At 35.4% G+C, this 13,955-nt stretch overlaps 1 protein-coding gene across 1 annotated transcript in view; it reads right to left on the bottom strand.

The window, feature by feature from the left end:
• Nucleotides 1–5,967: 5,967 nt before the first annotated feature.
• LOC123683263 (pickpocket protein 28-like) overlaps nt 5,968–13,955 on the bottom strand; it is a 30,047-nt gene continuing 22,059 nt past the window's right edge. The window contains exons 5-9 of the mRNA XM_045622186.1: nt 10,900–11,098; nt 8,692–8,962; nt 6,727–6,786; nt 6,425–6,608; nt 5,968–6,373 (exon numbers count right to left, since the gene is read on the bottom strand). Coding sequence (XP_045478142.1) covers nt 6,136–6,373; nt 6,425–6,608; nt 6,727–6,786; nt 8,692–8,962; nt 10,900–11,098 — 952 coding nt within the window. The 3' untranslated portion in view covers nt 5,968–6,135. The remainder of the gene's footprint in view (nt 6,374–6,424; nt 6,609–6,726; nt 6,787–8,691; nt 8,963–10,899; nt 11,099–13,955) is intronic.

The raw sequence follows: 13,955 nt of genomic DNA, 5'->3' as shown, positions 1-13,955 counted from the left end.
GAGGTTTAGAGATTGATAACAACTATCGAAATAAAGTTCACCCATCACAAAAAATATCAAAATATTTTCCACAGGATGTCGAAATAAATTATTTGACTATTTTTCGGGCAGAATCATACTCGAAATATTTTGATAGTTTCATTGTTCAATTGCATGGGTCTTGGTATACCTATAACGTATGAAAAGACCACAAACCAATTCGGCAAATGCATTTATACCGCATCTGAATCTGGATCTTACTAATTTAGTATCGAATGATAATTTGATAATCGGAAGTTTTTATTATCAAACTGTCAATCGATAATAAATTAGTAGGATTGTCGCCGGGCGCTGAGGAAATACTGCTCTTAGTACTTGCAACGTTTCAAACTTTTTGAGCATGCAGTGGAAGTTCACTTATACAGGGTGGCCACTTTTTCAATGGGATTGTATTGGTAACTTTTAAACCATAAGAGTTAGAAGGTCGGTCAAATGGAGAAAAAGTTGCATGCATAGAAGCATTGTCGAGCAGTTCAAACAAATCGAGATTATCAGGGCCGGTTCTTGAGATATCATAAGAAAAGTAAATTCTGTCTTTTTGGTTTTGATTTTTTTCCCACTTTATTTCGAATATTATCAAAAAATGTTACAGGAACTTTTCATTCGACCGTAAATTATCCTCAATTTGACGTAATCAGATTTCGTATCCAACGTTTCGTACTCTCTGGGCCACCCTCAACCTCATTTTTTTAAATACGGACCTGCATATTTTATGACACTTTTCGAAATAACTTTTAACACTCAATTCAACGATATATCATACAATGTCATTGAAAGTTGATTTTCAGGTGATTTTGACCCTTATACAAATTTCTTTGGGACGGATCTGTATTACATTCAGGTACCTTTAGTTGAATTAACAACATGCAATAAATTTCGATAAGATAATCAATTTACTCGTCTTGAACTAAATGGAACATATTTGATTCAAAGCAAGAAACAAGTAATAATTATTTACATATTTCATTTCATCATCATAATAAGAAATGCCATATTATTTGTCACTTCGTTTATTATTTCGTTACAAGAACTTGTTATTGAATACTTTTCTGAGTTCCTTATTTCAATTGAAATTATTCGATATGGTAAGGAACACAAATGAAGAGAAGAGAGATATGTACGAAGTGTACATAAAACTAGACAGGAATTCGTTCAAAGCGCAACAAAGGTATGGTGAATTATATCCTGAAAGACAAACACCAAATATTAAGATGTTTCGACGATTATCTACAAAGCTACTTGATCATAATGCATTCATCCAACCTAGAGGTCCTTATGTACGACGAAACGAGCCTGTCAATGACATCAATGTTCTGGCCCAAATTCGAATAAATCCAGGTATAGGATCGAGAACTATGGCCAGAGACTGCAATTTATCAAAAAGTTCTGTTAATAAAATACTCAAGAGTCACGGATACCATGACTATAAATACCAAGCCGTGCAAAAACTATATCACAATGATCCTGAGAGAAGGCTGCAATTCTGTAATTGGTTTCAACGGAAGGTGCGGAATAACAACAATTTTGCGCACAATATCATTTGGGGAGACGAAACGACATTCACAAATTCTGGCATGTTCAATCGAAGGAACAAACATTTTTATGCCACAGAAAATCCTTACTTAATTAATGAAGTTAGACATCAATATCGTTTTTCTTTGAACATATGGTGCGATTTGTGGAATAATAAATTACTAGGATCCTATTTTATTGACGGCAACCTAACCGGAGCAAAATATGTTGAAATTATAGAAGAAATGTTGGATGATCTTCCTATACGGTATCGACGTAATAGACTATGGTTCCAACAAGACGGATGTGGTCCACACAACTCAAGAATAGTCACAGATTATCTTAATCGAACTTTTCCCAATTCATGGATTGGAACAAGAGGTCCAGTAGCATGGCCTGCCAGATCTCCGGATTTGAATCCGCTCGATTTTTATTTGTGGGGACATCTCGAAAATAAAATTTATGATACTACGAACCCGACAATAGAGATTCTTCGCGAGAAGATTGAGAATGTATTGGAAGGAATTCAAGGAGACGAAATAAGCACATGTATTAGAAGTATGAGTTCCAGAACCGCAAAGTGTATTTTACAAAATGGTGGACATTTCGAACACTTACTTTATTAATTTTCATTTACTTTCGAATAATCATTTGATTTTCCTTTCATTAATTGATAGTTTCTTTCAATTATTATGAATTGAAATATGTAAATAATTATTACTTGTATTTTGCTTTGATTCTAATATCCATTTAGTTCAAGATGAGTAAGTTGATTTTCTCATCGAAATGTATTGCATGTTGTTAATTCAACTAAAGGTACCTGAATAATAATACAGATCCGTCCCAAAGAAATTTGGATAAGGGTCAAAATCAACTGAAAATCAACTTTGAATGACATTGTATGATATATCGTTGAATTCAGTGTTAAAAGTTATTTCGAAAAGTGTCATAAAATATGCAGGTCCGTATTTAAAAAAATGAGGTTGAGGGTGGCCCAGAGAGTACGAAACGTTGGATACGAAATCTGATTACGTCAAATTGAGGATAATTTACTGTCGAATGAAAAGTTCCTGTAACATTTTTTGATAATATTCGAAATGAAGTGGGAAAAAAATAAAAACCAAAAAGACAGAATCTACTTTTCTTATGTCATCTCAAGAACCGGCCCTGATAATCTCGATTTGTTTGAACTGCTCGACAATGCTTCTATGCATGCAACTTTTTCTCCATTTGACCGACCTTCTTACTCTTATGGTTTAAAAGTTACCAATACAATCCCATTGAAAAAGTGGCCACCCTGTATAGGGTGAGTCAATAGGTTCGATTGGATCTTGCAAATTTTGGGGTGAGAGAATGATACAAATTTTGACAGAATCGACAGTACCTACTCAGCGAATAAGCTTGAAGTATTTTTGAGTCTACAGGTTGCTCCGAAATTGGGAAAATACGAGGGAAAATACGATACCACCCTGTCTTTTTAAATGAGAATGCCCAATTTTTATATTCTAAATCCACATAAATTTTTCATTTCGAAATACCCTTCTAACCTCTAACCATCATTAATTCTATGGTACTTTTAGACGTAGGCCACTTTTATCGTCAAATTTCATGGATTTTTATACTTAATAAGAAATGAAAATTATTAATAATTATGTATTTACCGATAATTAACAAACTTCATATGGCGTGTTTAAATGATCTAAACACGCGCCTTCTATCTCAAAAACGATTCAACGTATAGACTTTCCGAAATGAAAGTTGAGTTGTATGGAATTAAATCTTCTAAAATATTGATAACGACCACAAATACCGAAAAACGTATAAAGAGAGGAGATATTTCAAAAAAAAGCAAAAAAAAAGAATTTGTGACCCTTGACCTTAGATTTCAATAGTCGTAGGCACCTTACCGTATGTAGGTTTTGACTTTTGAGTCAACTTTTAGGATGTCAAAATACAAGTTCCTAGCTGGGTGTCTCAAATACCAAGATGCTTTTTACTAAGTTGACTGAACTATTTATTCTCACATCTCGAATGTTTCTGATATCAATATCACTCAACTAACTTGGACTAATTAATTATCTAAGAACGAAAAAGTTATTTTTGTAGTACTCTGTGTTTGTCCGAGATATGGCTTCATGGTCTGCGCATCACTTTCTAAATCGGCAATGCTGGGACTATATACCCATCCGTGCTCCGGCAGTCACTATACTCAGCTATGTAGATGAAATGTATATTTGGCAGAAATCACTGAATGCCAAACTGATGATTCTATCAGTAATCTCAGGATGGAATTTCGCATTCCTTAGAGAAAGAGTGTACTTTCGAAATTGGCTCAAGAACGCCTCGCCAAACCTTCTTATCGCCTGTGACTGCAACTATCAACTTTTCTGGAACTAATATTGGTACGTATTGTCTAGTATCCCATATACAGAGGGTGGCCATTTGAAAACGAAACAGACAAGATTACAGACGAAATAAAGTTTTTCGATAGAAATGCTCGGACAGGTCGATTTCTGTTTCGAGGGGGACAACTTAAGATGTAGGTTACGGACGCATAGCGCTTCAACCCTTGCTGCTACAACCCCCACCCCCAATTTTTGAATAAGGAAGATGGGGTGAGTGATACCTCAATTTAAAGGTATTTTTATACTGATTTCAGCACAGTAATTGTTTTTTCATTTTATGCATTAGTTCTCGAAATATTCATGCGTTAGTTAGTTAGGAAGGAAGCCACAGTCATGGTTGTTTTGAAGCTCAAAATGTCGATTTTTCACAAAACACTACAAGTGCCATGAAAACACCACTTCATTCTCAAATACTTAGTTAAGAATATTTCGAGAACTAATGCATAAAATGAAAAAACAATTACTGTGCTGAAATCAGTATAAAAATACCTTTCAAATGAGGTATCACTCACCCCATCTTCCCAATTCAAAATTTGGGGGTGAGGGTTGTAGTAGCAAGGGTTGAAGCGCTATGCGTCCGTAACCTACATCTTAAGTTGTCCCCCTCGAAACAGAAATCGACCTGTCCGAGCATTTCTATCGAAAAACTTTATTTCGTCTGTAATCTCGTCTGTTTCGTTTTCAAATGGCCACCCTGTATATACTAACTGACAAAGGAACTGCAATACCCAGAAGGAGCTGTTTGAATTTTAATTTTTTTTTTGTAGAACATAGATAGAGTAGCAAGGAGTGAATGCTTGAAATTGGGAGAAAAAAGCAAGGGTTCACATGAGTCGTTTCGAAAAAGTTCAAACCAACTCTGGCAACATGAGGGGCATTATCTTGCTAAAACATTCGATTCTCGTGCCGGTTGAGGTAAGGGAGAACATATGGCTCTACTTTTTTTTGAAAGTAACGCAGCGTTATCATGTTACCTCGAATTAAGACTAAAGGTGACCTTCTTGCATGTGCAATAGAACCCCATACCATAACGCCTACTGTCCGGTGTACATGACGCTCAACATCGAACTGAGGTTCACGCCTTTCTCCCAGACGTCGTCTAACCCTTCTTCGGCCATTATGTGCACCCAAGGAGAATCGAGATTCATCAGAAAAGACGACCTGAAGCCATTCCACATTCCAATGTTGACGTTCTCTGCACCACTGTAATCGTTGCCAGTGATGCTGAACCCTCAGTGGTAACACAAGATGAGGTCGATAATGCTGCAGACCGGCGGTAAACCGTTCGGACAGTTACAGGATGGCCTTGTTCTCCTAACCACTCATCAGCTAAAGATCGAGTATTCGAAAATCGGTCTCTAATGGTCATAAGTCTTAGACGTCGATCTTGAACTTCATTTGTACCTCTTCGACGTCCGGTGTCTACTCTTCTTCGATTTTAAGCATTATCAAACGACGCTTCACAACATCTCATAACAGTAGTTCTGTCCGTACGGTTAGCGATTTCTCGAAATGACATCCCCAGCTCCCGTAGACCAATAATTCGACCACTTTCAAATTCAGTTAGCTGGCGATAAATTCCGCGTACACGTGTTCTAGGAATTTTAACAACAAGTAAACATCGACATTGGACCTCCTCGAACAGCTGGTTCGTTGTGAAATTTAAAAAAACTTGCAAAAAACGACTACAGATGCAAGTAACAAATATTGTTAACCTAGAAAACCTTCACGATTTTTTTCCTCCAAATTAAATCATTTACTCCTAGCTATACTATCTTTGTTTTACCAAAAAAAAAACTAAATTTAAACAGCTTTTTCTAGGCGTTGCAGTTTCTTTGTCAGTTATTATATAAAACAAATAAATTCCAGTAATAAATGAAGAGCCTAAGTGCCTTTAGTTTAATTATGAAGAAGCACCTACCGTATGATGTTTCAAACAAAATAATTGAGAATCTATTGTTCTCGAATATTACATATAGCTACGTGTATAATCATATTTCAAAAAACAGAATAAAAAGACGCAGTTTCTCCATTTTATTCCAAAAATAACATATTCTTTACACACAACAAAGTTGCATTTCTCAATACTGAACGTATTCCAATCGATTTGGAGACGATGGTGTTCACCACTTCCTCTACACACAAAGGAAAAGACAGAGTGTTCTTCTCAACACTAATCTCAGACGTCGCTATTTCTTCTTACCCCTGCCCAATATCCATATCTTCTGTTATTCTCAATTAGTTTGATGCTGACGAAATAAAGAATTTCAGCTACTGAAAAAAGTGAGAATCCCAAAAACAGTCCCAATATGCCTCCAGCATTAGAAATGAAGTCAATTATACCGTATAATTCACTTTTTTCTGAAGGTAGAAAATATGTGCTTTTGAAGAAAACTTTCACAGCAGACGCGTGGTACCTGAAAAATATAATTTGGTTATTCAATTTATTTTTTTTACATTGAACTTACTCTCTGGCAGTTTCATCATCGACTTGTTTGTAATATTTCCATTTACCACTGGAGATTTCTGCGTTGTAGTTGAGATCTGTACAAATTGGCAAACAATTGCAATCCGAAGTCCTTCTTGGTGAATTTTCGGCTTTGGCATCTCTAACAGCTAACCTCTCATGGAGTATACTTATTGGATAATCAACTGCAAAAAAGTTTATTGAGGATGTCAGCGAAGCATAACATGGTGAAACATTTTTTCATTTATTATATTATTTTATCATTTGATTCAGTAGATATTTATTTTGAATAGAGATTCTTACCTCTCGCATCTTCTAAACAGAATCTCTTTTCCACATCACAGATTGGGGTGTCCGCATCTCCTAAAAAATAAGGTGAATATTCAAGTTATTTCACTTCGACAATGTTCAAGAGAATGAAAATATTTTTTATCAAAAATATCACAGCCTAATATGCTCAGCCTAATATGCTCTCATAATTTTTAGTATAATTTACAAAAAGGGATGTGGCATTTGTTGTGAGAACATACAGTAAAACTTCGTTAAGACGATCTTCAAGAGCGTAAATTAGCGTCAGCGAAAAAGCGAGCGGTGAAATAGAGCCTATTAAAGAATTATTAAAGAAGTTTTTCCTGTAATGTCATTAGCCGTAGAAAAAAAACTTCCACTAAAAGACGAGATCTTTCATTAGCTCAAAACTTTATCGATATTCTTAACAGGCCAATTGAAAAGTCTACCATAGTAAAACTCATTTTTTTGACGAAATTCGATTTTATTATTCAATATAGTTGCCTTCGAGAGCGATACAGCGATTATAGCGATCTTCCAACTTTTCGATACCATCTTTTTAGTACGATTTGTCTTTCGCTTCAAAATAGGCCTCAGCTTCGGCGATTACTTCTTCATTGGCGCTAAATTTATTTCCAGCGAGCATTCGTTTGAGGTCTGAGAACAGGAAAAAGTCGCTGGGAGCCACATCTGGTGAATAAAGTGGATGCAGAAGCAATTTTAAGCCCAATTCATGCAATTTTGCCATTGTTCTCATTGATTTGTGACGGCGCATTGTCTTGGAGGTAATCAATAAATATTAAACCTTGCGTATCTCAGAATACTGAGCCATAACCTTGCCAGCTGACTGTTGTGTTCTTCCTCGCTTTGGATTCGGTTCATCGTGTGCAGTCCACTCAGCTGACTGTCGATTGGACTCCGTAGTGAAATAATGGAGCCATGTTTCATCCATTGTCACATATCGACGCAAATATTTCGGTTTATTCCACTTGAACAGCTTCAAACATTACTTAGAATCATCAACATCTTGTAAGTTTTGATCGATTTTGAGCTCGCACGGTACCCATTTTGCACAAACCTTTCTCATATTCAAATATTCGTGAATAATATGATGTACACGTTCAGATGTACAATGTTTCCTATCTCGTTCAACTTTGTTGTTGTGTGAACTTTTTTGATTTTTTCTTCGTTGACAGCCTCTTTTGGGCGTCCACTGCATTCGCCGTTTTCGGTGCCCATTTCACCACGTTTAAACTTAGCATACCAATAAATGATGGTTGATTTTCCTGGTGCAGACCCCGAAAACTCTTCATCAAACCAGATTTTGCTTCAACTGTATTTTTTCCCTTCAAAATCAATATTCCATCTGCACACTGAATTCTTTTTTTTTTCATTCTTTTTCCAAATAACAAATGTAGCTACACTCACAACCCAATATCTCACAAACTAATGGTCGGACAGCTGTCAAATTTGTACACGTGTCGTTTGAAGGTTGGTACTAACTGAAAATCATATGGATTAAATACTAGCACCGCCATCAGTGCAGCAGCCGAGAACTTTTCAATTGGCCTAATACAGTTATCGAGATGCTTTCAGTGTGCATTGAATGTAGAATTCAGGACACCTTGAATATACATATGTCTTTCCTATTTGGTCGGCATAGATGATGTCATTTTGGTTATTGGTTACTTGATAATTGTTACTTGCTATTTGTTATTTGCTCTCGCATAAATGCATACTTATAAATCTACAATTTTCGAAATTTCACAAATAACAATGATGAGGTCAAGCCTCCCAATATTAATTATACAGAAGATTATTCCCCATGACAGTTGCATATTCGGTAGCACAAAAATATTAATTGATGTTGCACAATTCGCAGTGTGTTATATGTTGATTCATAAAACCTCTGTTGAAGGTCTCACTTTTTAATACATGATTTTAGTAACCAATATTGTGTCGTATTCATCAAAAACTCACTCGGCATGTAAAAATGTACACAGCCACAATATTGAATTGTGTAATTAGTCCAACACTCTAGATCGCAATTCGCTTGTGAGTAGACTTTGAAGTATTTCAATTTTCTTTCTGAACTAAAATAGCAATTTCTGTCCTCGGGATCATACTCTCTTATGGTTGACGTTGTTGTCATCAAGGATGGCGTTACTGCGACTGTCGTCAATCGATCAAGGCCCACTGAAAAAAATACCTGACTTGGTCTGGGAATTCTAGAGGGCATATGTAATGAAACCTGGAAAACGTAATGATTAAAGAACAGAAATTAACAAAAAAAAATTATTTCACAATGCTCGACAATGATATTGATTAATCTGAATTCATATTTTCTTTGATGATCCATGAATGTTATTCATATAATAATGAAAAGAAATATGTGAGGGGCAGTAGACAAGAAACTGATGTCATTAATTTTTTCTTGATAAATATGGAAGAAATTTTTGCACGAATCTGATACTCAACCAATAAACATCCTCGCATGTACTCATAGTATCAGTAGTTCTCATTTGTGAATATAACGGTTGTTTTTTTCGAGGTAAATAACTTAAAGTTGACATTACTGTTCAAGATGGCGGCCGATTTAAAGCTGTCAAGTGATTTATTCTCAGTTTGGTTTGACAATTCATCATAAATAGACTAACGCCTGAACAAGGCTTGAAAATAGTGCAATTTTATTTCGAAAATAATGGTTCTGTGCGGAATACGTATCGCGCACTACGTCCATTTTATATTGTTTTGCGATGAAGCGCACTTCTGGTTGAATGGCTACATCAACAAACAAAACTGCCGCTTTTGGAGTGAAGCTAATGCTCAAGTGTATGTCGAAACACCGTTACATCCAGAATAACTGACTGGTGCGCTTTGTGGGCTGGTGGAATCAGAGGTCCGTACTTCTTCAAAAACGATGATGGCCAGAACGTTACAGTCAATGGTGATCGGTATAGAGCCATGATTACTAACTTTTTCATTCCTGAATTGAACAACCATGATGTCCACGAGCTGTGGTTCCAAAAGGACGGCGCAACATGTCACACAGCTCGTGCCAATATCGATTTATTGAAAGACACGTTTGGTTACCGCCTAATTTCACGTTTTGGACCTGTGAATTGGCCTCCAAGATCTTGTGATTTAACACCGCTAGACTACTTTCTGTGGGGCTATGTAAAGTCATTGGTCTATGCGGATAAGCCACAAACCCTTGACCATTTGGAAGACAACATTCGCCTTGTTATTGCCGATATACGGCTACAAATGTTGGAAAAAGGCATCGAAAATTGGACGTCCAGATTGGACTACATCCGAGCCAGCCATGGCGGTCGTATGCCAGAAATCATATTTTAAATGTAATGCCACAACATTACCTTGCGGATAAATAAAATTCATGTCAATCTTATAATCCATCGTTGTTTTATTGCAATTTAAAGTTCTATAGCTCTAAAAAAACACCCTTTATGAAAAATGAATTGAGTATACTTATGAGAAAACAACTTGTAGAACAAGTTGATAAACAAAAAAATAACATTAACTCCATAAACCTGAATGCATCTGCGAGGTTGAAAAACTTGAAAAAATACACAAACAAAAGTAATTAACGAACAAATTCTAATCAATAGAAATCTGGGTAATATTGTTGATAAAACTGTAACACCAACGGAAATACAAAATCATTGAATTTAAGGTAGTTATACTTTGCAACTAATAAATAGAGAAATGAATAAGATAGACAAAACCACACAATGCAAAGATGCATTAGACTAACCAGCGATGAAAAGCATATCTTTGAAATATTGACATGTATAATGTACTTATTTGACAATAAAGCAATCCTTCAGTAAAATCACTTGTTTCATAGTTATGATGCTCGAATTAGAAATAACTTCAAGATACCATAACAATGGATAAAATCTACATAATCAAGTATTTTAGCAATTTATATTTTTAACAAACTACTAACTGATATTGATTAAAGGGTACCAGATGAGAAGAAATGAAAGAGATCTCAAGAAGATTCTCATGCTGAAGCCATATTAAAATATTGATTCTGTTGAAAGTCTTTGAATACCTAATCAGCTATTGCTCCACATTTAATGATTTGTATTTTGTTAATTTCGTTATTTAAGAAGACATAAGTCGAAATGAAGGATCCGTGATAATACTAATAGATTTTCTTACCCTTACACCTTGTAGAGCGAAATCTCTACAAGAATAGTAGATTTCACTTTTCTTCGTGAATAGCACAACTACCAGAGAATTCTTTGCACCACTAAGAAAAGCTCTTCGGGGATATCCGTCGGCAAATATATCTTCGGGAAAACCTGAATCAGGATCCCAAGATGGATTTCTTATCGATTCTTCATAATATTGCATTTTGCTGGAAAAATTAAACCATATGAAATAGTCGAATACAATGAGTACAGATATAAGAACATATTATAAGGACAAGGTAACATTTCAAAACAGATTTTCATCTGCTGGCAGTCGCAAAAATGAATCCTCCACTTTATAAATTCATTTCGGTTGGTTATTCCTAAGCTAAGATAAGTAAATCTTAAAGTAACCACATGAAAAAATAGGTTGATGCAAGAAAAATCACAATCGCTTTTTTCTTAGTTTTGAATTTTTCTATCCCGTCTCTCCTATGCCTTCTGGTTTAGTTGCCTAGTATATTTAAACCTCAAGGCTATTAGCCTTATAAGGAGAAAATAATAATAAGAAAATAGTGAGAAATATCTCAGATATGCATGAAGGACTCATTTTCATGATCATAGTAACTCTCACGATAGAAGGTACTATAGTGATGGTGTGAGAGTGCTGTCGCGTTACTATAGTAACTATAATGATTGTACTATCGTGAGAGTACTATCATCGTGGAAATGAGCTTCAATGCCCGCAACTCACGAGGCATTTTCTCGAGCATTTGGAAGCCAGGCACGCAGTCTGGCTGCCACCGAGGCATCCACCCAGGCTGCCAGTGAGGTGGGCACTCGAAAGTTTGTTTTATTGAGTATTCAGGTCGGATTTCAGATGGTCACAGAAAGCAATTTATCAGGTACTGCCAGTCGATGGCGGAACTTCGTAGCGTACCTACCAAATTCTTGTACAAAATGAAAGCATTTTTGATAGGTTTCATTGAAATAAATTGGCAGAAAACCTGTCTATGGAAAATATAAAGTTCAACGTACGCGAACAGGAATATCAAAAATAAAGCCTATGGGGAACTAGTAGAATATTCCAAAGGAAAATTTACAAATGAGAGAGTAAATGTAAATTGGGTGAAAAAAAATTAATGTAATCCGAAACTCCTTCAAAAAGGAACATGAAAGAGCTGAGGATTCTAAACGCTCAGGAGCAGGCCAAGATGAAATTCATGAGTCCAATTTGTGGTATTACGATCTGCTTCTGTTCACAAAGAATCAGGAAGAAGAAGAAGGAATAGATTCCCTTATAGAATATCAGATACGTATACAGGTGAGTATGAATTGATACATTATATTGGAAAATATAATAATTACAATTTTGATAACAACGAATCACAAATGTGATCAATTGAATTGAAATGAATTTATTCTTCTTCTCTTCTATTTATTGCTTCTTGCCAATGAACTTTTCCAATACCGTTGAAATATTCCTTGTATTCATTCCTTACTTCTTTCACAGTTTGAATAGAATTTATATTTTGACAATATTACCAATTCAGGGTTTAAATGTCCTCTGTGTCAATTATTTGTACTGGTGTATAGTTTGTCTTTTCGCTGTTCCTTCGTAGAAAATTATGTAGAACGCAATTACCTTATGAAAAATTGTAAATCTTGATCTGAGGATACCAAATGCATTCTCAACTACTCTTCGTGCCCTCGAAAGAAGACAGCTGAATATACATTTGTCGAGGTCCCGGTTGTAGACTGAATAAGTTTTAATAAAATTTTCAGTTAGAGCAAATGCCTCATCTCCAATGAATACATAATTCAAATGTCCTATATTTTCTTGTCGAGTGGGTAAATTAAGCCAATTTTTTCTCAATTCATGTTACGCTACTAGAATTTTCAAAGACGCGGCAATTTGTCAATTCATCGTATGCCATTGGTTGGGATGAGGATGCGCGTGTCTAGAGAAGGAAACAGAGAGAATTTTCTGAAATATTTTCAATAATCATCAAGACTACAGGAAAGATACGTAACTTGTTTTAGATTTCAGTCATTAGTAGTTCAATTTGAGATTTAGAATTCAATTTATCGGCGAGATTAGTGTTGGGATTCTCGCACCTCCCGTGGGATTGGAACAACAGAAACCTCTCTTGGGATTGAAAAATATCAAGAAGTACTTTCTTGAGACATAGAACTTGGAATAGTACGTACGTTAAACCACTTCAGTTCCTGAAACTGAGAGAATACCTGCGTAATAAATAACTGGCGTTAGTAGGTACTCCAAATTCTATTCCTGCAAAGATCTGGTGTTTAGAAGGCTGAAAATAATCTACAGAAGAGGTTCCATTCTAATAGCACAGTTATTCATTAAAAACCGATTTAAGTTAAGTTTTTATTTCAATATCATTTGTTTAGAGTGAAAAGGATCGATCTTCAAATTTAAATTCAATTAAATTTGTAAAATCTAGGTAGGAGTTTTGTTGCCAAATGAGCCAAACCTCTTACTCTTTATTATAACAATATCAAAAAAGAATAGTATTGAAATAGACTAGTCCGTTGTAAACCAGAGGGTGTGATGAAATTCCAGGTTCAAAGTATGAAGATAATATTCGGAACATTCCTGGCTGAAATTCATCTGACAAAACTCGAAATTTTCTAAAGTTTTGGAATTCGACTTTTTTTGCTCATTGAACCCATTAAAAAAAACACTCTGTATACTGAATTGATTAGCTAAGGCATTCGCAGCCATCCTTTGATGTTACTCATTCTTTCATGTATTTTGGCCGTCGTTGTTTATTTATTCTTGACGTCTCGCCAGTTCAAGCATCTGGCATCTCTGTTCAATAATATTATTCAGTTTGCGGTTTGGACTATTTTCTCGTCAATGGGTTTTCATTACAACTAATTAACTTAAATTGCGCTCATTCTTATCCTACTATTGAAGAGTGCCGTCTCTAATGGGAATTCAAAAAGTTATTCTGATTTTGCTTTATTATTTTCAATTATGGAATCGGTCACGAAAAGAAAATTTTAACGCAACAGAAATAACAGTATACGTTTTGAAATCTGTTGAACCTGAAAATT

This window comes from Harmonia axyridis, chromosome 6 (genome assembly GCF_914767665.1).
Source record: "Harmonia axyridis chromosome 6, icHarAxyr1.1, whole genome shotgun sequence".
In the NCBI taxonomy this organism is placed as follows: domain Eukaryota; kingdom Metazoa; phylum Arthropoda; class Insecta; order Coleoptera; family Coccinellidae; genus Harmonia; species Harmonia axyridis.
Note: the sequence above shows the minus strand (reverse complement) of the source record. Positions and strands in the feature narration are given on the sequence as shown.